The sequence below is a fragment of the Eubalaena glacialis genome, chromosome 14 (assembly GCF_028564815.1).
Source record: "Eubalaena glacialis isolate mEubGla1 chromosome 14, mEubGla1.1.hap2.+ XY, whole genome shotgun sequence".
Classification (NCBI taxonomy): Eukaryota; Metazoa; Chordata; class Mammalia; order Artiodactyla; family Balaenidae; genus Eubalaena; species Eubalaena glacialis.
This window is the reverse complement of record NC_083729.1, coordinates 87,604,440-87,630,160: the sequence shown is the minus strand read 5'-3', so window position 1 is coordinate 87,630,160 and position 25,721 is coordinate 87,604,440. Positions and strand designations below refer to the sequence as shown.

The 25,721-nt window shown below is 41.6% G+C and overlaps 1 protein-coding gene across 1 annotated transcript in view; it reads left to right on the top strand.

Annotated features, from left to right (window-relative positions):
• The window catches only part of LONRF2 (LON peptidase N-terminal domain and ring finger 2), a 34,328-nt gene extending 9,043 nt beyond the window's left edge, over nucleotides 1-25,285 (top strand). The window contains exons 2-12 of the mRNA XM_061210702.1: nucleotides 3,109-3,227; nucleotides 9,627-9,749; nucleotides 12,184-12,345; nucleotides 12,861-13,062; nucleotides 14,062-14,161; nucleotides 14,414-14,528; nucleotides 15,504-15,625; nucleotides 16,793-16,951; nucleotides 20,213-20,375; nucleotides 21,616-21,765; nucleotides 24,260-25,285. Coding sequence (XP_061066685.1) covers nucleotides 3,109-3,227; nucleotides 9,627-9,749; nucleotides 12,184-12,345; nucleotides 12,861-13,062; nucleotides 14,062-14,161; nucleotides 14,414-14,528; nucleotides 15,504-15,625; nucleotides 16,793-16,951; nucleotides 20,213-20,375; nucleotides 21,616-21,765; nucleotides 24,260-24,454 — 1,610 coding nt within the window. The 3' untranslated portion in view covers nucleotides 24,455-25,285. The remainder of the gene's footprint in view (nucleotides 1-3,108; nucleotides 3,228-9,626; nucleotides 9,750-12,183; nucleotides 12,346-12,860; nucleotides 13,063-14,061; nucleotides 14,162-14,413; nucleotides 14,529-15,503; nucleotides 15,626-16,792; nucleotides 16,952-20,212; nucleotides 20,376-21,615; nucleotides 21,766-24,259) is intronic.
• The last annotated feature ends 436 nt before the right edge of the window (nucleotides 25,286-25,721 follow it).

Below are 25,721 nucleotides of genomic sequence, written 5' to 3'. Positions count from 1 at the left end.
TGCCCACTCATTGGACAGACTGTCCAGCAGTAACCCCAGCTCCCAGCACCACAGTGGCCCTGGGTGGCAATTGGAGGAGAAGAGCCTTTGATCAGCCCTAAGCACAAACTACAATCTCTCTTCTCTTCTCACAAAGCCTGTTCTCAGGCTGTCCTCTTCTGAATCTTTTGCCCATACAGGGGTTAATTGGTAAACTCTCTGAAATTTTGTGTTGGTTTTTTGGAGGAAACATTTTTCTTCCATTTACCTTCTCTACACAAAACATTTTAAATTGCTTCTCTTCTTCCATTTATTTTTGAGCAATTCCTCAATAAATTCTCAGTTTTATTAAGCTTAAGGCTTGATGCTTAGAAAATGTGTTGAGATCTATTTTAAATGTTTTAATAGGTTAAATTATGAAGTGCTGGCTTCATAAATGGGTTGTCAAATGCTAGAAGCCAGCAAAGAAAATTGTTTGATTCATTCAATGTCTAGATGGGAAGTGAATTTTATTGCCCTTGGACTTCTGTAAAAGCAGCCTTTAGAATCTGAGGAGTGGAGGCTTAAATACATTAGAAAAAGATTAAAAATAAATGTAAATGAAATGTGTTTTTCACTCAGGAAACTCAACATCAATTGAGCTAACACAAAGTATAAGCAACAAAATAGTGAAAAAACAGAAAAATTAGTGAAACAGGAAAAATTGAGCTGGGTAACAAGTCAGAAGCTGGTTTATTATAAAACTGGTAAAACAGACATGTTTGGCAAGTGTGATGAAGACAAATGCAAAGCACAAGTAGCATCAAGAATGAAGAAAAGTGTAACTGCAGATATAAATACAACAGATTTTAAAATCAATACGAAAAGAACAATTTTAAGGAAACTATAAATTATCAGAATTGATCCAGGAAGAAGTAAAAGACTGATATGGACCAAAAACCATAAAAGAAATTGAACTCAGGGATTTTCTTCTGAACAAAGGCACTACTGTCAAGCAAGTTCTAACAAACTTTCAAGGAAGTTTAACTCCCATCTTATTTTATCGATAGCTCATAAAAAAATTTGGAAAGATTTCCATCTCATTTTGTAGGGTTAGTATAATCTTGATACTGTAATCAGGTAAAGCTTGCACAGGAAAAAAATGTATAGGCTGGCCTTACATATGTACATAGATGCCCAAACCTTAATTAAATTTCTTAGTAATATTTTGAATCCAGCAGTGTAATAAGAGTTAAGGTCAGGAAGGAAGGCTTATCCAAGGAATGTAAGGATAATTCAACATTAAACAAATCTTTCAACGTGATTCACTGTAATAGCAGGGAGGAGATATACTACATGTAATAGATGCTGAAAGAGCATTCTATGAAATTTAATACCCGCTTGTTTTAATGCCTTCGTAGGTATGTTTCCCAAGCTCAAACTGTACTTCCAGCAGCGGTTTTGTTTTGTTTGTCTTAGATTTCCAAAAGTCTCCAAAGAAAATTTCTGTATTTCAGAATGCATTCAACCATGCAATTGAGGCGCTTTCATCTAATATTCAGTTGAAAATGATTAATCTGCAATTATATTTAGTGTATATTGACATACTAAAGGGGCAAATATCATGAGAAGAATCTAAAAGAATTCTATAAACACTTTCCAGGTAGTGAAATGCTCAATTTAAAATTATATGCGTGTGGATTGACATCAGTATTCCATAGTACCTGTGTGCCTTTTCAAAGGTGAATATGTAAAATCTCATTACAGATCAATAGGTGAACATTTTCAATCAATTTTGATGACAGGGAACACTAACTTTGAACCTGAATTGAGGAAAATGTTGTCTTCTCTAAGAGAATTCCATTTTTCTAATTAGTAGACCTATACTACAAAAAAAGAACCAAATTATTATATTTTGAAGTTTGTCAATAAAAAAGGTGTAAAAATTTGTTTTCTCTCTTGTTATACAAATACCTGCATAATATCCTCAAGTTGACCTCTTTCCCTGCAAAGCCTAAAATATTTAATGTCTGGCCTTTTACAGAAAAAGTTGTTCATCTCTGCTCTAGCCAGTCAGTGTCTTTTTTAAAAATTCAGCTTTTTTTGTTTGGCTCCTCCATTCCTGCTGTTACTTTTCCCTTCTCCAACTTTTTTCCTTGTCATACCTTCTCTATATTATACATTTGTAGCAATAGCATAATTAATACCTGCTCCCCATGCCTTGCCTGCACCTTTGACCAGTTAACTCTGTAAACAAAGAGGAGAGGTGGTAGCCTTTGGAAAGTACTAAGTGGTTACTTTGAGAAAAAGGTCAAGATCAAGGATTTGGAGCAGGCCAAAAATGCATCTTAAGTGGAGAGATGAGAACACATTTTAGGCGCCCAGCATTTTATTGATGAACTAAAATGCACACTTCAGCCCTATTTCAAAGACCCTACAGTGAGTATGGGTAGAGTGAACTCTGTCCAGCAGCCTAAAAACATGGCCATGATGGTTCTGCTTTCTTGAGCTCTGGCTTTGTCACGTTTCCATGGTACCCTGCCTAGTCAACAACTTCATACACTGTCATCAGTTCATAGAGCACTGTTAGCTTCTGTGTAAGCTGTACTTAGGTCCTTAGTAGCGTATGAGTACCGTAATTCTCAAGATCTCTTCCGTTTGAAGAATCTAGGGAAAAGGAAGATTTTTTTTCCCCTTCTTTTCCCACTTACCTGAACATATTATGGGTACGAATCTGCACCCGCTCAGTTGCATAGAAAAACAAATTATGTTTTACTTTTCTGTTTTTAAGCGTGAATTTCCTTGTGTACTTTCAAGAAAATTATTCGAAATCTTTTCTTTTTAAATACCTAGTTATAACATGAAGATGATTCAGCATCTACTCAATGGAGATTGTGTTGTAGCTAGTGTGTGTGTAGCAGTCTGGTTTTTCCTGGTGCATTTTGAAATCTTACTCATTCTCTTTCTGATTTCCTGAGAAAAGCTATGTAAAATATACTTATCAAACTACTAAACTCTACATATGATTAGAGGAGGTGTTATTTATTTTACCTTTATGTTTGTTTTCTAATTTAATATTTTTAATGACTTAAAGATCATTTTTTAAAAATGCAGTCAGTTTTATTTATTTCCATTCCTCATGCCTTTCAGCTCCTGGTGATAATTCGTTATTGCTGCTGCGGGCAGAGTTGTATTTATCCATGAAGAACTATGAACAGGCTCTGCAGGATGCCGGTGCAGTTTGTCAGAATGAACCTCTCCTGCCTAAGGTATTTGTTTGTATAGGTTGGCTTTGGAGATAATAAATGTAAATATATGGGATTTTTAAAAATTCTATTGAAGTATAGTTGATTTACAGTGTTGTGGTCATTTCTGCCATCCAGCCAAGTGATTCAGTTATATGTATATACATTCTTTTTCATATTCTTTTCCATTATGGTTTGTCACAGGATATGGAACATAGTTACCTGTGTATGGGATTTTCTGAAGAATAAAGTAAGATCATTGTGATTAGTACCTATGGACAGAGTACATTTCCCTCAAATTGTAGATAGTCTAAATGTAGCAATCCGCTTCATAATAAAACAACTCAGTTTAAAAGACCAAGTTTCCAACTGGATCTGGATAGGAAACACTAATTTAGATTACTATTAGTAGATGATTAGCTGAATAATATGCCTTAGGCACTGAACAAATATATAAACAAACTAATAGAATTTTATGAATTGGTGAATAAAGAGGAAATGTTTAAAATTACAGTTTAAGTAGGAAGATACTATATTATTATTATAATCATAATAATAGTGATTAGCAGTTGGGCCCTAATATGCATGGTGCATATAAATGGTGTTAGTAAAAGGGTGAATGTTTTGTATGTATTTATTTTGTAATAATTTTAATCTCTGTGTCTTGGTTGGAAAGGTCTAATATTACTTCCTCTAGTGACACGAAATAAGGTTTGCTAACCTAATAACAGTAGCTTAAGTTGTCCTTGAAGAAGATTAAGGAGCCAAAGTATAAAAGTTGTAACTTTTTTCATGAATTTTTGAATTTTAAACCCCTTAAGAGATTTTAAAGTTTTAAAGAAGTTGTGATGAGATTAATACCTATAGCATTCTCTATTATCTAATAAAAATATTTTTTTCTCCTGCTGTATTGCTTTTTAATCATCTTTGTTTTAGAAACACTGAAGAAACATTAACCCAGGTTAATAGACAGGATGGATGTAGCTTGCTCTTCCTTTCTTCCTTCTATCCATCCATTCATCCAACCAGTCATCCTTTAAAACAAAATGTTTTCATATTAGATTGAGTATTAAGATGGGTGTGGGGATGAGTCCAAGAATGGGAAGCCAGCGTTTGTTGGACCAAGCCCGGAAATTTATTTTGTTGCTTGTTTGCTTCACTAAATACATTTCCTACTCGTATTTCTGATACTTTTTCTCTGATCCCTTGATCTTTTATTCTTCTGAGGTAATTTCTATCAGTAGTGATTGGGCCTTAAGGGCTGTGAATTACAAGTCTAGTATTTCTGATTGACAGTAGACCTACGTTGCCCTTTGAAGCTAGATTCTTCTCCACGGTATTGATCTTTGTGCTAACAACCTGGCAGTGTGTCTCTGACAACAGACAGACTTAATTACTACAAAGTTACATGTCAGGGAGGCAGCAAATGTATCTCTAGCCTTTGGGATTTTGGTTTTATTTTCAGGGTTTATTGTAAATCTGTGAATCTCAGTTCTTGATATATGTCTAGTGAAGAACAGCTCCAGCAGGAGTGCAACCTTGATAATCACTTTAAGATAGTAAAGGACAAAAGTTTATTTCCAGGTTACTATTGCAGCTAAAGGAAGTGCCATTGGAAGGTGAATTCAGAGGACTGAAGGGAGGATGAAGTTGGCCAACTGTGGTTAAGATGAGATGGAAGCTTCAGTTGGGGCTGGTGCAGCAGGTGTTTTACCCAAGCAAAACCATCCTTTCAAGCAAGCAGCCATGGCTGATATTGAGTCCAAGCTTTTGGTGCAAATAGAGATGGGCCAGTACTAGCAAATGATTTGCCCATATTCAGAAATATAACCCAGCAAATGATAAGTTGATGCAGCTGAATCCAGGAAAGTTAACTGCCTACTAAAACAAAACCCAGTAATCCTCAGAAGAATACAACAAAATGCAGAGTTGATACAACATGTTATGTAAAATGTCCAGTGTTAACCAAAAATACTAGACATGCAAAGAAAGAGGAATTGTTGACTTTTACTCAGGATAAAAGATAGTCAGTAAAAACTGTCTTCCTGTGGGCCCGGAAGTTGCATTTAGCAGAAAAAGACTTCAAAGCAGCTATTAGAAGTAAGTTTAGAGAATTAAATGAAATTATGTCCAAAGAATTGAAGGAAAGTATGGTGTCTTTGAATTAATAGACAGTCCCAAGGGGGAAATTGAAACTATAAAAAATGGAAATTCTAGAGCTGAAAAATACAAATGCTGAAATAAAAAATTGCTATATAAGCTCAATAGCACATTACACACGGCAAAAGAGTCTGTGAAATTGAGGATAGAGTGATAGAAATTACACAATCCAAAGAACAGAAACACAAAAGTTTAAAGAAAAATGAATCTTAGAAACATGTGGTACAATATATGTGTAATTGGAATCCCAGAAGGAGAAGCTAGAAAATGGCAGAAAAAATTTTGAAGAAGTAAGGGCTGAAAGCTTTCCAAATTTAATAGAAAATATTAATTTCATATCTAAGAAGCTTAATGACCCCAAAGCAAAATAAATACAAATAAATACACTCCCTGACACATCATAATGACTGCCGCTCATTAATCCAAAGATAAGAAGAAATTCTTGAAAGCACCAAGAGAAAAATGACATTAAGTGAGAAAAACGACATACAGGAAAATAGTAAGATTATTAATGACATATCATCAGAAACTGTGGAAGCCAGTTAACATTGGAATAGCATATTCAAAGTGCCAAAAGAAGAAACCTTTCAACCAAGAAGTCTATATCCAGTAAAAATATATTTTTTATATGAAGCTGAAATAAAGACATTTTTAGGAAACATGTCTTTGTTGCCAGCAGATGTGTACTACAAGAAATGCTAAAGGAATTTTTCAAGTCTGAAGGAAAACAGTAAATTGTAACTCAAATATAAAGGAAGTGATGAAGTGCACCACAAATAGACCAAAGCAAGAACCAACTAACTACATGGTGTCTACCTACAGGAATCAATTTTAAGTGCAAAGATACAGACTTAAAAGTCTGTAGAAATATACCCTCAGAGGGATATCACCCCATGGGGAAAGGAGAACAGGAGGACCTCAGCAATCCTTGTCACCACCGTGCACCTCTGCAGCCTTTGCTTCTAAGGACGTTTACAGTCTTCACCAATCCTGAACCCAGATGATGGAGCTGCCCAGGGTCCTTCCCCAGGGTCTCCTTCCCAGCGCTGGAGAAGCAACCACAAGTTGCTGCTGTGCCCCACTCACGAGGGTTAGGGTGCCACAGGGCCTCACCACCTATGGGAATCAGAGCTGCCTCTGTGCTGTACCCTTCCCCCTGGGGCCTAAGTGAGTTAGGAACTATGCATCTGCTACTCTGCCATCACGGGACCATGAAGCGCTTGCTCTGTGCCCCGCCCCCTGGGTCCTCAGTTGGGACTTTGACTCTCTGTCACCAGACTGTGCAGCTGTTGCTCTGTGCTCCATCCCTTCCTCCTCAATTGGGACACCTCTGTGCCCTGTTATCCCTGGGCTTTGCTGCTGCTGCTGCATCTTGCCCCTTCTTGACCCCCTTAAATACAAATCACTGCAGGGAGACCCAGACCCCGGTTCCATGGGTGATGTACACACACTTGCACCTCAGATACTGACTCCATCGTCACAGCAAGTGAGCCTGTGTCCCAGGCCACAGGGGCCACGGAAGTTCTGCCTGCCACTGAGCTCGTGACTCCTGCCCCGCTGCTGCTCTGAATGCAAGTGCCTCAGGCCTGGTACCACAGAGGGACCCCCTCAGCTAGAACATCCCCCCACACATACAAAAGAAGAAGAGGAGGACCCCAGCAGCCCTAGCTGCCACTGCCATTGCAGATACCCATGGGAGGCTGGCAGTCTTGGCTGCTGAGTGTCCCCACGGTCTTTGCCAGTGTTGAACTCAGCTGGCAGATCTGCACGGAGATGGTGCCAATGCACCCCTACCCAGTTGGTGCCCTCACAGCCAACTTCAGGTGAAAGTGAGTTTAGATGATCCACTGAAGCCAGGTCATGCAGATGGAAAATCAATAAGGAAATAATGGACTTGAACTTGAATAAGGAATAATGGACTACTGGATCAAATGAGTCTAGTAGACGTATACAGAATATTCCATCAAACAGCAGCAAAATATATGTTCTCAAGGGCAGACAACATTCTCCATGATAGATCATATGCTAGGTCACAAAGCAAGTCTTAATAATTTTAAGATGATTGGAATTTTATCCAGTATCTTTTCCAGACACAATGGTATGAAACTAGAAATACATAATAGGAGGAAAGCTAGAAAAGTCACAAATACATAGGAATTAAACAACCGGCTTGTGAACAACCGCTGAGTCAAAGAAGAAATCAAAAGGAAAATAAAAAAATAACCAGAGACGAACCAAAGTGGAAGCACGGCATACCAAAATGTATGGGATGCAGCAAAAGCAGTTCTAACAAGGAAGTTTTAGCAATAAACTTTTACATTAAGAAAAAAGTAAGATCTAAAATAAACAACCTCAGGGACTTCCTTGGTGGCGCAGTGGTTAAGAATCCGCCTGCCAATGCACGGGACACGGGTTCGAGCCCTTGTCCGGGAAGATCCCACATGCCAAAGAGCAACTAAGCCCATGCACCACGACTACTGAGCCTGCGCTCTAGAGCCCGAGAGCCACAACTACTGAGCCTGCGTGCCACAACTACTGAAACCCGCGTGCCTAGAGCCCATGCTTCTCAACAAGAGAAGCCACTGCAATGAAGAGTAGCCCCCGCTCACTGCAACTAGAGAAAGCCTGCATGCAGCAACGAAGACCCAACACAGCCAAAAATAAATAAATATAAATAAATAAATAAAAATACTAATGCTTTAAAAAAATTAAAAAAAAAATAAACAACCTTAAATCTCAAGAACCTAAAGAACAAACTAAGTTAGCAGAAGGAAGTAATAAAGATTAGAGCAGGAATAAATGAAATTGAGATGAGAAAGACAACATAAAAGATGAACAAAACTTAAGATTTGGTTTCTTGAAAAGTTAAAATTGACAAACCCTTAGCTAGACTAGGGAAAAAAGAGATGACTCAAATAAATAAAATTATGAGTAAAAGAGAAGACATTTGATACCACAAAAATACAAAGGTTCAAAGCGACTACTTTGAACATTTATAAACCAACAAATTAGATAATTTAGAAGAAATAGATAAATTCCTAGAAACATACAGCCTACCAAGTCTTGAATCAAGAAGTAATTAGAAAATCTGGACAGACCAATGACAATCAAGGGGATTGAACCAGTAATGAAAAATCTCCCAGAACAGAAAATCCCAGAACCAGGTGGCTTCACTGATGAATTCTATCAATCATTTAAAGAAGAATTAATGCCAATCCTTACCAAACTCTTCCAAAAATTGAGGAGGATGGAACACTTCCAAAGTCGTTTTATGAGGTTAGCATTACCCTGATACTGAAGCTAGACAAGGCCACTGCAAGAGAAGAAAAGTATAGGCCAATTATCTCTAATGAACGTAGATGCACAAATTCTCAACAAAATACCAGCAAACCAAATTAAAGAGCACACTAAAGGATCACAACAACATGATCAAGTGGGATTTATCCTTAGGAAGCAAGGATGGTTCAACATATGCAAATCAGTCAGTGTGATACCCCACATTAACAGAGTGGAGGATAAAAATTATATGGTTATCTTAATAGATGCAGAAAAGGCATCTGACAAAATTCAGCCCCCTTTTATGATATAAACTCTCAACAGATTAAGTATAGAAGGAATGAACCTCAGCATAATAAAGGCTATATATGACAAGCTCACAGCCAAAATCATGCTCAGTGGTGAAAAGTTAAAAGCTTTTTCTCTGTGGTCAGGAGGAAGACAAGTATGCCCTCTCTTTTTTTAAATTAATTTATTTTTATTTTTGGCTGCATTGGGTCTTCGTTGCCGCATTGCATCCATAAAGCAAAAACAAAATGCTGTTGGAAAATATTGACCCATATTGCATTTTGTTCATTTCTGTTGTGGGACTTTGTATATTACACTTTGTGTTAGTTATGTCTGTCCTGTCTGTGTGCTACCACAAGACTGTATGCTCCTTGAAGACAGGAACATGGTAGTGACCTGTGATTACTGGGTGAGTGAAGGGTGGTAGACAGTTCTCTCTTAGCATGTCCCTTGGAACTGCTTTGGGCTCACATTCCAGGTATGGACTCCTGTGTTCTGATTGTGTGTTGCACTTGTGGGACATTCAGGTTTGCCCAGTTTCGAAGGCAGTAGAGCTAGAGCCATCCTCGGTGGGCTTGTGTTTATTCTACTTAATGTGCAAATAAAACAGTTCCAGTGATTTTTTTTATTTCAGCGTTGTTTGTACACAAGTATATCATCACACTGTTTTTTCAAATGTTTATCTTTGGATGAATCCAGGGACATCACGTGAAAGCTCTGGCTCTTTCCGGACTGGGAAGAAGTAAGGAAGGGTTGAAGGAGTTTCTCTACTGCCTTGCTTTAAATCCTGAATGTAACTCAGTGAAGAAAGAAGTGCAGAAGGTGTGATTTCCTTTCAATGACTTTCTTCTTGAAGTCTTATTTTCAGCCTTTGTGTCCATGCTGAGTAGCTGCTACATGTAAAATGAACAAGAAATGTAGCTCTGACTATTCATGACAGTGTGATTTAAAACACATAGTGGTAATGATGAGTTCATGCATTTGATAATGCAGCATGTTTCATGAGACCGTGTACACATACCTCAATTCTGCTGAAATAATGACACGCATTAGTGAGGCAGGGTAGATGTGTGCAGCTGGGGAGGCAAAGTGATTTATCCTAGAGTTTGTAATTCAAGGACTGTACTTTGTGCAGAAGCCCTGTAAGAGACATCATGATATATGCAAAAGATATCAATTCAGCTACATAGGTTGACTTGAAATTTTCAGCGAAGCTTCACCAACACAGAGCAGAAACACCTGCTCTTTTATGCAGATCTTTAACCCAGTCTTATTGGAGGTCATCGAATCACACTTGACTTGACGTAGGGACCTGCCCTATAAAAAAGCCTGTACGGTAGGTACACAGTCTTAGCATTTCCGATGACAAGGAGTCCTTGTTTTTACATCAACGTTTCCATATTTTAACACTGTTTATTTTCAACTTGTACTGTACACTTACCCTGTAATTTCCACTCTACAGTTGAGTTTTAGTCTCTGGAGCAAGAGAAAAGTTTTTCTTCCTTAATTTAAACCGCCTTAGATATTAGAGAAGAGCTATCATCTTTGCCTTAACTAGTTCTTTGAACCTAACATCCTCTCCCCATAGAACAGGGTTGTCAGGTTTCCTCCTCTGGCTGCCTTGCTGTATACCCCGAACTTTAGCCCCTACATCCAGTGGCTGCAGGTGGTGAACTTTTATCTTCCCTGTGTTCACTGGGAGTTTATTTTTAGCCTGATAAAATCACACTGTTGGCTTCTATTAGCACTGTAATTAGCCAGAATAGCCAGATTTTTTTTTTTTTAATGAGAACTTTCTAGCAATATTTTTTATCCTTTTCTTGTGTAGTTGACTGGTCTTTGCTAATCCTGTTAAATTGTCACTCATTGGTTTTGATCACTGTTTCAACTTGTCAAAATAATATTGAATCTTGAGCTGGCTATTTTTAACGATTCCTGCCTGCTTTGTCTCACCTGCAACTTCCACAAGAATCGTAAAACTTATGTTACCCCAACTGATGCTTACAACAGCATCATGAGAAGTTCAGCCCGAGCTCAGAGGGATGAAGCAGATTCACGATGGTCCCAGGACCAGGATTTAGGTCTTGTGGATTCTTGCCTGTCTGGTGCTTTTGCATGCAGACATGATGTTTTCCCTCCAGCATTTTACGGGTGCTAGGTATCTTCTGTCACAGGCGGCGCCAAACAGTGCCAGCCTCCTGATGCCCATGAGATGTGGTACCCTCCCTGGCAGCCTCCTGCAGCTCTGCTGACCCCTCAGGGCCACTGCCGAGGACACTGACGTCCCTGCTGGGATGCTGGTCCTCACTGCCGCAGAGGTCGTGGGTTCTGGTGCACTCATCTGTCACCTGCAGTGCAGTGGGTGGATTCTTTGTTGAGGTTTCAGTGAATCCTTTACACCTCTCTTTTTTTTTTTTAATTAATTTATTTATTTTTGGCTGTGTTGGGTCTTCGTTTCTGTGCGAGGGCTTTCTCTAGTTGTGGCGAGCGGGGGCCACTCTTCATCGCGGTGCGCGGGCCTCTCACTATCGCGGCCTCTCTTGTTGCGGAGCACAGGCTCCAGACGTGCAGGCTCGGTAGTTGTGGCTCACGGGCCCGGTTGCTCCGCGGCATGTGGGATCCTCCCAGACCAGGGCTCGAACCCGCCAGACCAGGGCTCGAACCTGAATCCTTTACACCTCTCTTAAGCCCTTGGATTCAGCTGAGTCCATGCGGTTGGGCAAGACCATCGAGGGGCTGGCCGGCACTTCCCACCACCACCAAAAGCTGGTGAACCAAAATTGCGCCCCTTCACCTTCTCTTCCTCTAAAGTTCTTACTAGTTGACTCTTCTGGTTCTCTTGTAAATTAAGCAGCCCTCTAGAACTATCTTAATCCTGTGGGTCATCACAGCTTAGGTTCAGTCTGGGACCCCCTGCAACCAATACACCCCACGTTTCTCTCTCATCCCTGAGACATTTAGGGGAGATTTTCTGTAGCAGATGTGTAAGGACCAAACTGAAAGAAACTGTAACACTCATATTTTGTAATTGGTAAGAGTAAGATGGACACGGACTGGGGACTAAAATGCTTAAGACGTTGACTGTGGTTTCAGAAACACTTGAATTTTAAAACATTGGCGGTTGGAATAGGGTAATTATTCTTGTCAATGTTTTAGGCCTGTTTGGCCTCAAAGTTTCCTCTGAGTCTTTCAGGTATATGATGTATTTTTCAAAAGTGTCTTAAAATATATTTTTTTCTTCTTGGCAATTTTACAGGTAATGTGTGAGGTGTTTTTCCCTGCTTCAGAAAACGTGCCTCAGCATTTAACATCTTCCGTCCAAAGCAGAATGTTGAACACAAAATTAACGGCTCAGTGTCAGAACCATGTAAACAGCCAGCCTCCTGTGGAGGGAGGTGGCAGTGCCGGGAGTTCTAAGGTGGGAAGTGCGCGTGTTTGTCAATATTATCTTGATTAAGCTTTATGTAATTTTGAACATTTACAAGTTACTCACACGGTTGCATTACGTTAGCTACAAGTACTTCTTAAGACCAGTTCTGGCTTCTCAACTTGAGAATTGACACTTTTAAAGGAATTTGATGGAAGTAATGAAAATCACTGAAGATTGAAAGAAACTTTTAGAACATCTCCAAACAACCCACAACATCAGGAGACTTGACATTATTTTGTCTTGGAGAAAAGAGAGTAGAGGAATGGTTTGAATATATGAAGATTGGTGTTCAGTTGATCTGTTTCAGGAAGAAATTATCCTTATATTTTACCATGAAAAGTGTAAAGTTCATCTTAGAAGTTAATAGATGAAACCAATTATGAGGGAAGAGTATATGCTCTCTTTTTTTCCAGAGATGTCTAAGAAAGGCTACTGCATGATTTTTTTTTCTCTGATGCTATGATTTCTTTAATATTCAGGATTCTTTTTTCCTACTTAACCAGAATCCATCTGAGAAACAGGATGTGTTTAGAAATACCAATTCTTCGGTGTTATATTTTATACTGGGCCTACACTGTGAAGAGGATAAGGAAGTGTTAGAAAGTTTTCTTCCAGCGGCGCTGAGCACTGGTTTAAAGAGACAGTTTCCGAATGATTTGGAGGATGCATACGATGTGAACGCCCCTGGAAAAATTCCCAAGAAAGGTCAGTAAGACTATTTTGTCATGGAGTGTGTGACCCTAGAGTGGTAGAATGTTGGGTGATACTCAGTGTACTTTAGAAAAATTTTATATAGGTAGTTTAAAATTAATAATGAAATGAACATATCACCTTCTAGATTGTAGGACAGTTTAAATGTTTACCCCTACAAGGACTTCATAGTCAAGAATAGAGAAAATTTAGGTATAACTTTCACTTTTATTCATGCTTTACAGATAAATTATGGCTGTATACAGTCAGCCCTCAGTATCCACGGATTCAACCAACCACGGATCAAAAATATTCAGAAAAAAAAATTCCAGAAAGTGCCAAAAAGCAAAACTTGCTTTTGCCCTGTGTAGGAACGATTTATCAATACATAGCATTTACATATATTATTATAAGTATTATAAGTAACCTAGAGATGATTTAATGTACAGGCACACCTCATTTTATTGTGCTTTGCAGATTTTTTTTTTTTTTTTTTTTACAAGCTGAAGGTTTGTGGCAAACCTGTGTTGTCAGAAGATGGTTAGCACATTTGGCAATAAATTATTTTCAGTTAACACATGTACATTGTTTTTTAGACATAATGCTATTGCACACTTAATGGACTACAGTATAGCATAAACATAACTTTTATATGCACTGAGAAACCAAAAAAAAAATTTGTGTGATGCAGTTTATTGCAATATTCACTTTATTACAGTGTACTGGAACTGACCCTGCAATATCTCTGGGCGATGCCTGTATGTGGGAAGATGTGCTTAGGTTATATGCAAATACTACACCATTTTACGTAAGGGACTCCAGCATCAGGGGTCTTGGTATCTGTGGGGATCCTGGAGCCAGTCCCCACGGGGATATGGAGGGACAGCTGTACCGCTAATCCCATCCAGCATGGTTTGTTACCTTGGTGTAACATACTTTATCCAGAGGAAATACAGTTATCGCATGCTCTTACCCAGATGTGCAAGTGTTAATTATAGCATTTAACTTTTTCAGAGGCTGATTCCTCACCCCAAAGGAACGTGAGCTCTAACGTAGGAGAAAGTGCAGAGCTCCTGATAGACGTGGCTGATTTTGAGTGTGCCCTTTGCATGAGGTAGGATGACATAGAATCTACGCAACTGTGAAGAATTCAGCCTTTCTGAATTTTGTATCCTAAACGTAACAGGCTTTTTATTGTCAGAGAAATTACATATATCTCAATAACAATTGATTTCTTTTCCAAAAATATGATTAAGGAAGTTATAAATGGAAAATGGATATAAGTGATTTCTAGAATTCTTATAAAAAGGTTATTTGAAAATGTCTTCTGGACATTTTTTGCTGAAAACCCAGATGTTTTCTCCAGGTTGCTCTTTGAGCCTGTCACTACGCCCTGTGGACACACGTTTTGCCTAAAATGCCTCGAGCGCTGCCTGGACCATGCCCCACATTGTCCTTTGTGCAAAGAAAAACTCTCAGAAGTAAGTATTTCTTGGGAACTGACAATTCCTGGCACTTTTTTATTCGGTCTCCACCTACTTCCCCTTCACATCCAGCTTTAATTCCTTAGTCCGTCAATGCCCTTTCCCAGTCCAGATCAAGTCAACTCTTTGCCTTTTGTGTGCGTCTGTATAAGTAGCATCGCAATGCTAGAGTAAACCCACAAAATAGGGAAGATTAAACTTCACTTTAAGTTCATAATCTTAAATCTGAGACCCAAAACCTTATTAGTCATTCTTTTTTTTTTTTTTTTAATAAATTTACTTGTTCATTTATTTGTTTTTGGCTGCGTTGGGTCTTTGTTGCTGAGCGCAGGCTTTCTCTAGTGGCGGCGAGCGGGGGCTACTCTTCATTGCGGTGCGCGGGCTTCTCATTGTGGTGGCTTCTCTTGTTGCGGAGCACGGGCTGTAGAGCGCCAGCTCAGTAGTTGTGGTGCACGGGCTTAGTTGCTCCAAGGCATGTGGGATCTTCCCGGACCAGGGCTCGAACCCGTACTGACAGGCGGATTCTTAGCCACTGCGCCACCAGGGAAGTCCTTATTAGTCATTCTTACTGTGCTTCTCTGGTAGCTTCAGCTTTTCAGTCTCCAAGGTGGTTCTTTGATATCTCTCTTCTCTCCCACTACCTGCTACTCACCCTCCCTGACATTATGCTACTCATGGAAAGCGTATATGCTAGCAAAATGGGAATTGCCTCTTCCTTCCTCCAAGGGAACCCTTTCTTTTGCGCTTCTCTCATGGTGGGGGGGGGGGCGGGGGGGGGCTGGGGACATCCCTCCCCTCCCCCCCTCCCCTCCCTCTCAGGGCCGAGCCCCCTGCTCTCAGCTCAGTCCCTTTTGTCTTCTGAGACCACTCCCCTCCCCCCACCTCCTTGTTGACCCTTGACTAGGAAGAGAGCTCTTTGTCCTTAAGAATTAATTACCATGTGGTATTATTTAACTTTTTCTTTTGTTCCAGTTGTTGGCAAGCAGAAATTTTCATATAACTACTCTGGCTGAAGAATTAATATTTCGATATTTGTCAGACGAACTGTCCGACAGAAAGAGAATTTATGATGAAGAAATGACGGAGCTTTCAAAGTAAGTCCCCGTACTCCAGGTACTTGGTGTTGAGTTCAGGCTAAAGAAGAAAATCCTTGTTAATCTCACGGCTTTATCTCATTCTTTTCCCCTGCCTTTGGCAGAGAAATTAGCCTCCAAAAAAATTAATTGCAAAGAGTTTATGTGAATTTAATTGAAAACGTTTGTAAGAAGTATTTCAAAAGTGTGTTTTGACAATATTATATGGTTGCTTTTTGTATCTAAATAAGCAGTGCTGAATTTTTCAGAATTGAAAAGGCACAGGACATAGAAACAGAAGGGAAAAAGGGATTACCACTCAAAATAGGCTTGACAGTTATTTTTTCTCTTTTAAAGTGGTTAAAGTGTGGTGTTGTAGTGACCTGTAAGTATTGAGACCTTATCATTCTTCTACTCTTTTTTTATTTAGAAGTCATTACCTTTGACTGCTTTCATCAGGAGTTTTTCTTATTTATTTTTCTTGAGATATAAGTGGCATCTCACGTTGTATTAGTTTCAGATGTACAACATAATGAGTTGATATTTGTATATATTGTGAAACGATCACCACAATAAGTCTAGTTAACCTCTGTCTCCAGACATAGTTACAAAAATTTTTTTCTTGTGATGAGAGCTTTTGAAGATCTACTCTCTTGGCAACTTTTAAATATGCAGCACAGTGTTATTAACGATAGTCACCATGCTGCACCTTACACCCCTAGGACTTATTTATTTCATAACTGGAACCTTGTGCTGTTTGACCCCCTTCACCCACTTCACCTGCCCCCTCCTCTGGTAACCCTGTCTGTTCTCTGTATCTGTGAGCTTGGTTTTGTTTATTTTTAGATTCCACATATCAATGAGGCCCTACGGTGGTATTTGTCTTTCTCTGTCTGACTTATTTCACTTAGCACAGTGCCCTCAAGGTCATCAGAATGTTTTTATAGTGATCATAAGCGTGGTCTCATCAGATTAAATAAGAGGGCTTGGCAGGGAACCTGGGTCAGCTGAGAATTTTCTCAAGCTGTGGCCCTTGGCTTTCTTTTCCCACCTAAGCCTGAGGCCAACCTGAGGGTTTTGTAAATGAGAGAGCTGAGGTTGGCTAGCTTTTGCTATTTCACAGTGACTCTCACTCCCTTCTGTTTCTAACAGCTCCACCTCTAAGTTAACATTTCCCTCACCCCACAGTCTGACCAGGGATGTGCCCATCTTCGTGTGTGCCATGGCCTTCCCCACCGTGCCCTGTCCGCTCCACGTCTTTGAGCCCCGCTATCGGCTTATGATAAGAAGATGCATGGAAACTGGCACCAAACGGTTTGGCATGTGTTTATCTGCTGAGTACACAGGGTAAGAATTACCAGTGTTCAAAGAAAGGGTTCAAATTAAATGTATCGTTTGTCATTTTTCTTGAAGAACAACTTAAGGTGATGTTGAAAACCTCTAGTGGCTCCTATTATGTAACAAAGTATAAGTTCAGGGCCATCCATGACGTGGTCCCACCCTTTGGTTCTAGCCTCATCTCCTACTCCTTCCTTTGGAACATCATACCTACTGGTCCATTGCCACATTATTCGCCCTTCTCTAAAAAAAAGTTCATGTTTTCATGCCTCCATGCTTCCCTCTGCCTGTAATTCTCTTCTAGCTCACCATTATACAAACAAATCTGGTCCAACTTTTTAGGTCTAAAAAAATTGTTATATCCTCCATGAAACCTTTATCCACACAGCCAGAAAACTTTCAGTCTTATAAAAACCCATGGTGCTTGGTTTTTTATCTCTTTTTGTTTCGCATCATTTTTCTAGGGAAGATGTTCCAGATCAGCAGGCAGCTCCCCTCCAAAGACTGCTCTGGGGACCCCGGGTCCTGCCCACGTCCTGGCTTCCTGATCCTCTAGGGCTTTGTAGTTACTGCATGGTCCTGATGAGGTCACTACACCCAAGTTCTAGCTGGTGGAAGAGGCCCTGGTGCTTGTAGGGAATCCTGGAGAAAAGGGGCCCATATCAGTCACTGCTGCTCACACCTCCAGCAGAGGAGGCTGGGAAAAGTAGTCCATCCACGTGCCCAGGAGGAAGGGGAGAATGGATGTTTAGGGCCATCCGCTAGTTTCCACCGTATATACCTAGGAACATATCTTTCTAAAGATGTATGTAGAACATTTATGGAGAAAATTCTACAACTTTATTGAAAGATATTCAAGAATGGACAGAGATACTGTGTTCATGGGTACATAGACTCAGTGTCATAGAGAGATGTTCTTTTTACCCCAGTTGGTCTATAAATCCAAAGTAGATCCGGTCAGCATCACAAGAGAGGGTTTTTCATGGAATTGCTCAAGCTGATTTTAGAATCATTATGTTAAAGACCAAGACCATGGTAGTTTTGAAAAACCAGCTGAGCAAGATGGGAGAACATCCCTGCAATAAACTTACAAGTCCAAGTAAGTAGACCATTGAAACAGACTATAGAGATAAGCAGATCCACTCATATTTGGACTCCAAATTTATATGTAATTTTGTGAGAAAAGGCAAAACTCCTCAATAAAAGGTACTCAGACAATTAGTGGGTAGTCCAAATGGGAAAAAAAAATCTTTTCTCTGCCTTATACTATACACAAAAAGTAACACATTTACATTCCCAATGCGAAATGTGAAAAACAAAATATTAAAACATTTAAGAGAGAATATTGGGGACTGTCTTTACAATTGGGAACAGGGAGAGATTCTTTTCTTACACAAGATGCGGAGAGCATTAGCATAGAGGAAGAGATGAATAAATTTGAATGATTAAGATTTGATTCATCACAATCAGCATAAGCAAAGTGAAAACAGTTTTGTAAGTTCCACTTCCACTGGGAATATGGAACGTTCGGAAGAGATTTACTACAGATGAGCTACTGAACCTAAGTTTCCTGAGCCCGTCAAAGTGCAGGTTGCTCAGGGTGACCGAGGAGAGACAGGTCCTCCAGGGAGAGAGCAGACAGGAGCCCTGGCTCACTCATGGCCAAGCCCAGGAGAGGGGGAGAGTTCAGCTGATTTTTTGGACAAATTTCTAATGGCCTCATGTGGACAAACGTGAGAGCCTCGGTCCCCTGGATGCTGCAGAGTTGGCAGCCAAGTTCCTGGCCACAGACCAGGCGAGATGTTTATCGCAGGAACAGGTTTTGTGGCTGAGACCGACTTTGGAGGAGCTGACATGTGAGCTGGGGCACCGAGGCCTCCTTTGAAGGGGCTCTTCAGGGGGCTCCATGCGCACTGCAGCTGCGGATAAGACAGACCCTTAGGAAGGAGGGCGCTTTATTGGCGATCCAGGCAGAGGTGTTATAACTCTACGCAGGTGTGTAACTTGGGAGTCCTCCCTCAGCATTAGTTCGGAGGTGTGTAGTGCAGTTGTTCATTCACTTTAGCATCAGATACCCTTGGGTTCAGAGCTCGGCTCTGAATCTTCCTGTGGCCCTAGATCAGTTTAATTTTTCTGAGCCTCCATGTTTCTGTGAGGCTTGGATGAATACATATGATAAATTGCTCTGTGTAATGCTTGACACATCGTAGGCATGATCGATACCATCAGGACGTGGAGGACAGTTAGAACCGTGACTGTGGGTAGGGTCACGTGGGAGAGCTTTGGAGTGAGGATACGGTGTCCCAGGCAGCCCCAGTGTGTTGGGGACACGTGGAGGATGCATGTGGTGAAGGGAGGGACTGGTCAGGGAGGGCGAGAGTGCTGGGTCAGCGACAGGTCAGCTGGGGCGTGCCAGCATCACGTGACTCCACTGGCCTCGTGTCAGTAGAATGGCGCGGTCTTGAGGTGTGATGGGGAGACAGGGAGATGAAGACAGTGCTTTTTTTTTTTTTTTAATTAATTTATTTATTTATTTTTGGCTGCGTTGGGTCTTCGTTGCTGCGTGCAGGCTTTCTCTAGTTGCAGAGAGCGGGGCCTACTCTTCGTTGCAGTGCGCAGGCTTCTCATTGCGGTGGCTTCTCTTGTTGTGGAGCACAGGCTCTAGGCACACGGGCTTCAGTAGTTGTGGTACGTGGGCTCAGTAGTTGCGGCTCACGGGCTCTAGAGCACAGGCTCAGTAGTTGTGACGCACGGGCTTAGTTGCTCCGCGGCATGTGGGATCTTCCCGGACCAGGGCCTGAACCCGTGCTCCCTGCATTGGCAGGCGGATTCCCAACCACTGCGCCACCAGGGAAGCCCCGAAGCCAGTGCTTGTAGATGCGTTTCTGCGGCAGTTTGTTGGGGAGGGGAACAGCATGGGGGACGGGAGCAGAGTCTGAGGGGCGGGGCGTGGGGACAGTGCTCTAGTGCCCTGGCCAAGGGGGCCGAGGGGCCACATTTCAGGTCCACCTGTCCCCACCCCACTGGTTAGAAGGGCTGAGGCACAAGTGCCCCGTCCCCGTCAGCCCTTCTCTTGCCATGTCGCACATCAGTGTGTATCTCATCGGCTGCTGGTCTCTTGGAGGAAATAACGTTGCTGCTCCGGCGTGGAGATGCTCTTTGTTTCGTTTGGCTTGTTATTCCTTTAAGACCCAGGATTGCATCTGGGGAGAACTGAAGACCCTCCTGCATTTTTAAAGTCAGGGTCGTTTCTCCCGCCTGTCCCGCCAGGATCTCAGAGTACGGCTGCATGCTGGAGATCAAAGACGTCAGGACGTTCCCAGACGGCAGCTCCGTCGTGGATGCCATTGGGATTAGCCGCTTCCGGGTTTTGAGCCACCGTCACAGAGACGGCTACAACACGGCAGACATTGAGTATCTGGAAGATGAAAAGGTGAGTAGTCACACCCACGGTGCCAGCTCTGTCCCCTTGCCAGCTGCTGTTTCTGGTCATCTGTGGGCACCGGGCCTCATGGGGCAGAGGGCAGAGTGCAGCGAGGTGAGCTCTGAGGTCTTGGGCCCAGGGAGCTGAGTGTGAAGAAGACCGAGTGCGGTGGCTCTCAGGGTCCCTCTTCTGTGCTGATAACAAATCTGATGAGAGGGTTTATTGACTGTCATTGTGGATGATGACTTTTGGGGGTATATGTATATATTTTAAAATGGTAGCTTAAATAGCTACAACATGAAATAATTTTAGTTTTTTTTAAAAGAAAACTCTCCACTACATATGAATATTTGATTTGTATTATATAAATCAAATTGAGAATGGTCATGTGTGTTATAATCTGATTCCTCAGTTTACCCCAATTTTCATAAATGCTGTTGTTTTATAACCAGGAAGGACCTTAGTGCTTTATTCCCATTTTACAGATGAGAAAATTCTCTCCTAAGGCGGCTGAGCAACTGGCCGAAACTTGCACACAAGAGGCAATGATGAAGCCAGAACAAACCTGGGTCCCCTGGTCCTCAGCCCAGAGCTTCTCCTGCTTAGTGTCCCTACGTAGGACTGAGCCTTGCTGGGCAGTGGGAGGGGCCCCGGGCAGCAGGGCGCATCCGTCTGAAGCCTAAGGGCCTCCCCCTGGCATCAGGCTCAGGCCGTGAATGCACTGTCGCTGTAGCATATCTATTGGAATATAATGTGGTGACATGGAATATAATTTTTAAAATGTTATAACTCTTTGACTTGGTAATTCTACTTCTGGGAAACTATCCTGAGGAAATGCAGCCCCTTCTCTCACACACACACGCAAAACCACTTTGGCGTAAATACTTACATTACTTGTATTATTTTAAAATATATCTTACGTGAATGGTTGAGTAAATTATGGCACATCTCCGATATAGGATTGCATGTACTCGTTAAAAATGATTCATGATAACATCGGGTATGTGCTTATATTAAGAGAAACATCTGGATGTTACAGACGGACAGACAGACAGGGTAGGTAGAGCTCCACTGTGCAAAAAAAGTGAAGATTTCTATGTTGAGCATATATCGTGTTTATAAAACACTAATGAATTACTGAAGTGTTAAATGCCGGGAATCCGCTCAGCAGACGTGGCCGCAGTCACTGTGTGATGGACACGTGTGTGATAATGAATTGTTGAAAAGGTTGTCTCTTCTCCTTCATCAGGTGGAAGGTCCGGAGTATGAAGAACTCACCGCACTGCACGATTCAGTTTATCAGCAGTCTGTGTCCTGGTTTGCTTCACTTCAGGATCACATGAAAGAACAGATTTTAAGCCATTTTGGGTTAATGCCCGACAGAGAACCTGAGCCTCAGGTATACTGTCCTTTCTTCTTTTATCATGCTGTTATTTCCTGCCGTAATGTGCTAAGACACATTATGCTGAGGGGAAACTTGGCAGTACCCGCTATGCTATTTACTCCATTGTGGTCACTTATGAACCAGTTCATTTATCAGCAGCCCAGAGAAGCACCTGGTATAGTAGCATGTGCCTTTTGGAGCAAAGTGATAAATGCTTTCTGATTAATACTACATGAAGGTAATCTCTTTTCTCTCAGAAATCAGTTTATTCTGATCGGCTGTCAGCTTTTGTACTTCTCCCGCCAACATGGGAAGATTTAGTAGTAATTTTAGTATATTGGCAGGAACACTTTATGTTTTACGTGTAAGATTGCCCTGCACCCAATGAACAGGCGTTGGATAAATGAAGAGAAAATCCCCTAACTCTGGTTAAATCGGAAGCTTTCCTAGCCCTTGATCCCATTATCGTGGGCTTTCTCCCTGCTTCCAGGAGTGCTCTCAGTGACCCTGGTTCTTTAAGTGATGAACGGGCTTCAGGTCTGTGAAGCACTTCTAAGTGCAGATGACTCCACTCCTCCACATTTGGGTGGCACAGCCAGGTGGGGATGGTGTGGGCTTGTGACTGAGAGTGTATAGCGCGTCCTGCTGTGCCCGCTCAACCTGTCCTGGAGAAAGGGGGGCAGGGCCAGGTCTCAGCAGGTTTAGGGTCAGATGAAATGTCTTTTGTATCTTTTCCATCCATTTTTATGTTCTTTTTCTGTCTCTTGGGGGCTTCTGTCTTTTACCCCCACTTGAGTTCTGTCTTTTCCAAACCCAAGACAGTGCTTTCAGCCTCAACTCACCTCTGAGTCCTTCCTCACCCTCCACTCTGTTATAACCCATCCTCCTCCTCTGTCCTGTAGCCTGGATTCAGAAAGCAAGGGGATTAGACTAACTTGATTTAGGTATGAATCATTCTTTTTTCTAGGAGTTTTTGCTTATTAACCCAAATTAATCTCTAATTGTAACACATTGCATGATGGGAGTGGCTTAAAAACAACAGAAATTTATTATTGTACAGTTCTGGAGGTCAGAAATCCGACACAGGTCTCACCAGGCTATGACCAAGGTGATGGCAAGACTTTATTCCTTCCTGGAGGCTCTAAAGGAGAATCCATTTCCTGGCCTTTTCTGGCCTCGAAAGGCTGCAGCGTTCCTTGCCTCTCACCCGTTTGTCCGTCTTTCAGGCCGGCAACTTGCACCTCTGACCCCTCTTCCATAGTCTCATACGCCCCTGACCACAGCCCAGAACAGTTCCCTGCTGGAAGGACCCTTGCGATGAGGCTGAGCCCACCGAGGTTGGGGAGATCCAGCCTAAGCTCTCCATCTCCAGGTCCCTGACTCACTCACATCTGCAGTGTCCCTTCTGCCGTGTAAGCTGCCATAGCCACGGGCTTCAGGAACTGGGGGGTGAACACCTTCGGGAGACCATTAGTCTTCCTACCACAGAGGATTTTAGGTCCTTTGTGGGAGATATTTTTATGTCAGGGCCCTTCCCATTAATCATGCTACTCAGTTTCTCCCCACTCTGTAAGATGAGGAGGGAAAGGGAGGGTGTGAATCATACAGAAGGTTGTTTTGTCCAACACTTGTGCCTTCTTCCCTTGGAGAGGAGACGAGTGCCTTCCGCACAGTGACATGGGCTGCCCCGTGTACTTTGGCCTCCGTGTTACTCCTAATCTCTCACCCTGAGCTATGGTGAGTCTAGAGCCGCCCTCCCTGGTTCCCAGTTTGGATTCTGAAGTCAAGACGTTAGAAGCAGGGCGCCTTGGATGTCTTGGTTCCAGTACCAGGACTATTGAGAACAACTTTGTGATCAACTTTTGCTTAGAGCTCATTCCAGAAGTGCCCGTTTGGTTATGTGAAATAAAGGCTATCAGATAGCTTACTAGTTCATATATATGTATATGTATAATTAATAGTAACTATTAATAATATATAATTGATAGTAATTCCTTATATATATATTTAACAATAACTCATATATAAAGATGTTCCATACAGAGGTACATTTGTCACTGACTGTATTATAAGGTTTATCTTACTATAACACTCAAACTTGTACACATACTGTTTGCTTTATAAACATTGTGCTGTATATAACACATTTAAAACTTAAAGAACAGTAACAGAACATTGGAAAGTAGAGGTAAAAATGATAGTCTCCTTTTCTGGCTGGTCATATGTTCTGAACTAGAGCTTTGAGAGAACAAGGGTGACTAATCCATAGCGTTTCCCTGTGGAGGATGCTTCTCTTGACACATTCTTCCTTTTGTGAGTTTCCTCACATTTAAGTGTGTAACATGAAAGGAAGCTTTGTGTTTTGAGGGCTGAATGAATTGTGCAGTAGACCTCAAAGAGAAGACGGCATTTAATTCTTGCCCACGTGTCTGTGGGTAGACAAAAGACAATTGGGGGGGAACAGGCTTGTACTGTAGGCGCTAATTTTGTGTTGCCCTTTGTTTTGCAGAGTAACCTTCGTGGTCCTGCCTGGTCCTGGTGGACCCTGGCAGTGCTGCCGTTGGAGCGGAAGGCTCAGCTGGCCATGCTTAGCATGATCTCGCTGAAGGAGCGTCTGCTCGCCATTCGGCGAATATTAGCCATCATCACGCGTAAGATGAACAGTCGGCAAGAGCTGGCTAATAGCCGGGAGAGAAATAATTGATTTTCTCTCTCAGGGTTTCTGCAAGCCCTTGTATTTTTATGAGGAGTTCCAGGCACGGACGAGTAACATCCATCCATCGTGCTTTGTAAAATGCTTGTTGATAGGGTTACAGAATGGAACACTTAGCAAACGTTGACCCCTACTCAAAAGTTGGAAGTCTGTACCTGGTGGAATCTGACTCTGTACGAGGTTAGCCTGAAATTTGAATGGATCCCACGGTTGGAAAACAACCTAAGAAAATCTCTCTGAACCAGATGCTTTTGGTGTGTAGTTCACTGACAACAGGGGACAGCCCAGATGATTGACAAGTGGTTTAGGTTTTGCAAGAAAGAAGACTCCCTTCCCAGTAAAGTGTCTTGCTCGTCCAGATGGGCAAAGCAAGCTTTGGAGGGAAATCACATTTTTATCTGGAAGCATATTTCTCAGAGTACAGGCTAACCAAAAACGTGCTTAGGCTTTGTGTGTCACTGTGAAGTTGTCTGTGAGGTGGAGGAATCAAACAGTTGTCTAGTGGCAGGGCTGAAGTGAGTCCTTACCCAAGGAGTAGTATAGAACCGGTTAGAACTGTGTTTTGTGTCCTGCAGTAGTTCAGATGTTGTAAGTTGCATGTTTTAATTAAATGAATATCAAAATACAAGAAGGGTACCTTGGATGTAGAAAAATCTGAAAACAGTATAGTTGATTTCAGGATATGTACTTACACAAAACAAAGAATGAATAAAGGGAGCTAAAACTACATGCATTGGGATGTTGAGAATACAACCAAAGTGGTGCAAAGAACCCCTTGAAAACATAACCCTGTCTCATTAATTCAGTGGATGTGAAGCACTTAGGAAATACCATCTTTCTACTCAGATTGGCATTAGAAACTAGGCCCATCAGTAAATTTGAGTTCACCATCCATCCACTAATATGTGAGGACATTAAAAAGCTGCTATGAAATGGGTATCTGTCTATTCCAGGAAAACACATCGGGGACAGTATACAAGGAGAGGGAGGCAGGTATGGGATGTAAACATTTAGCAAGTTTTTCTCCAACCCCAACCTGAAAATTATCTTTGTTTTTTTTTTTTAATAAGTTTTACAGTGATCAGACCAGATGTTATCTATTAAAAAGCAGTGGTATAAATCCCAACCTCTAGTGCATATTGGTGATGTTAATTGGAATAACCATTTGAACCTGAGATACCGAATCATTCTCGCTGGCCTAACAGCTGGTGCATTTAGTTGGCTTCTTGGTCTGTGAGGTGGATGTTCTTTTCTTTTT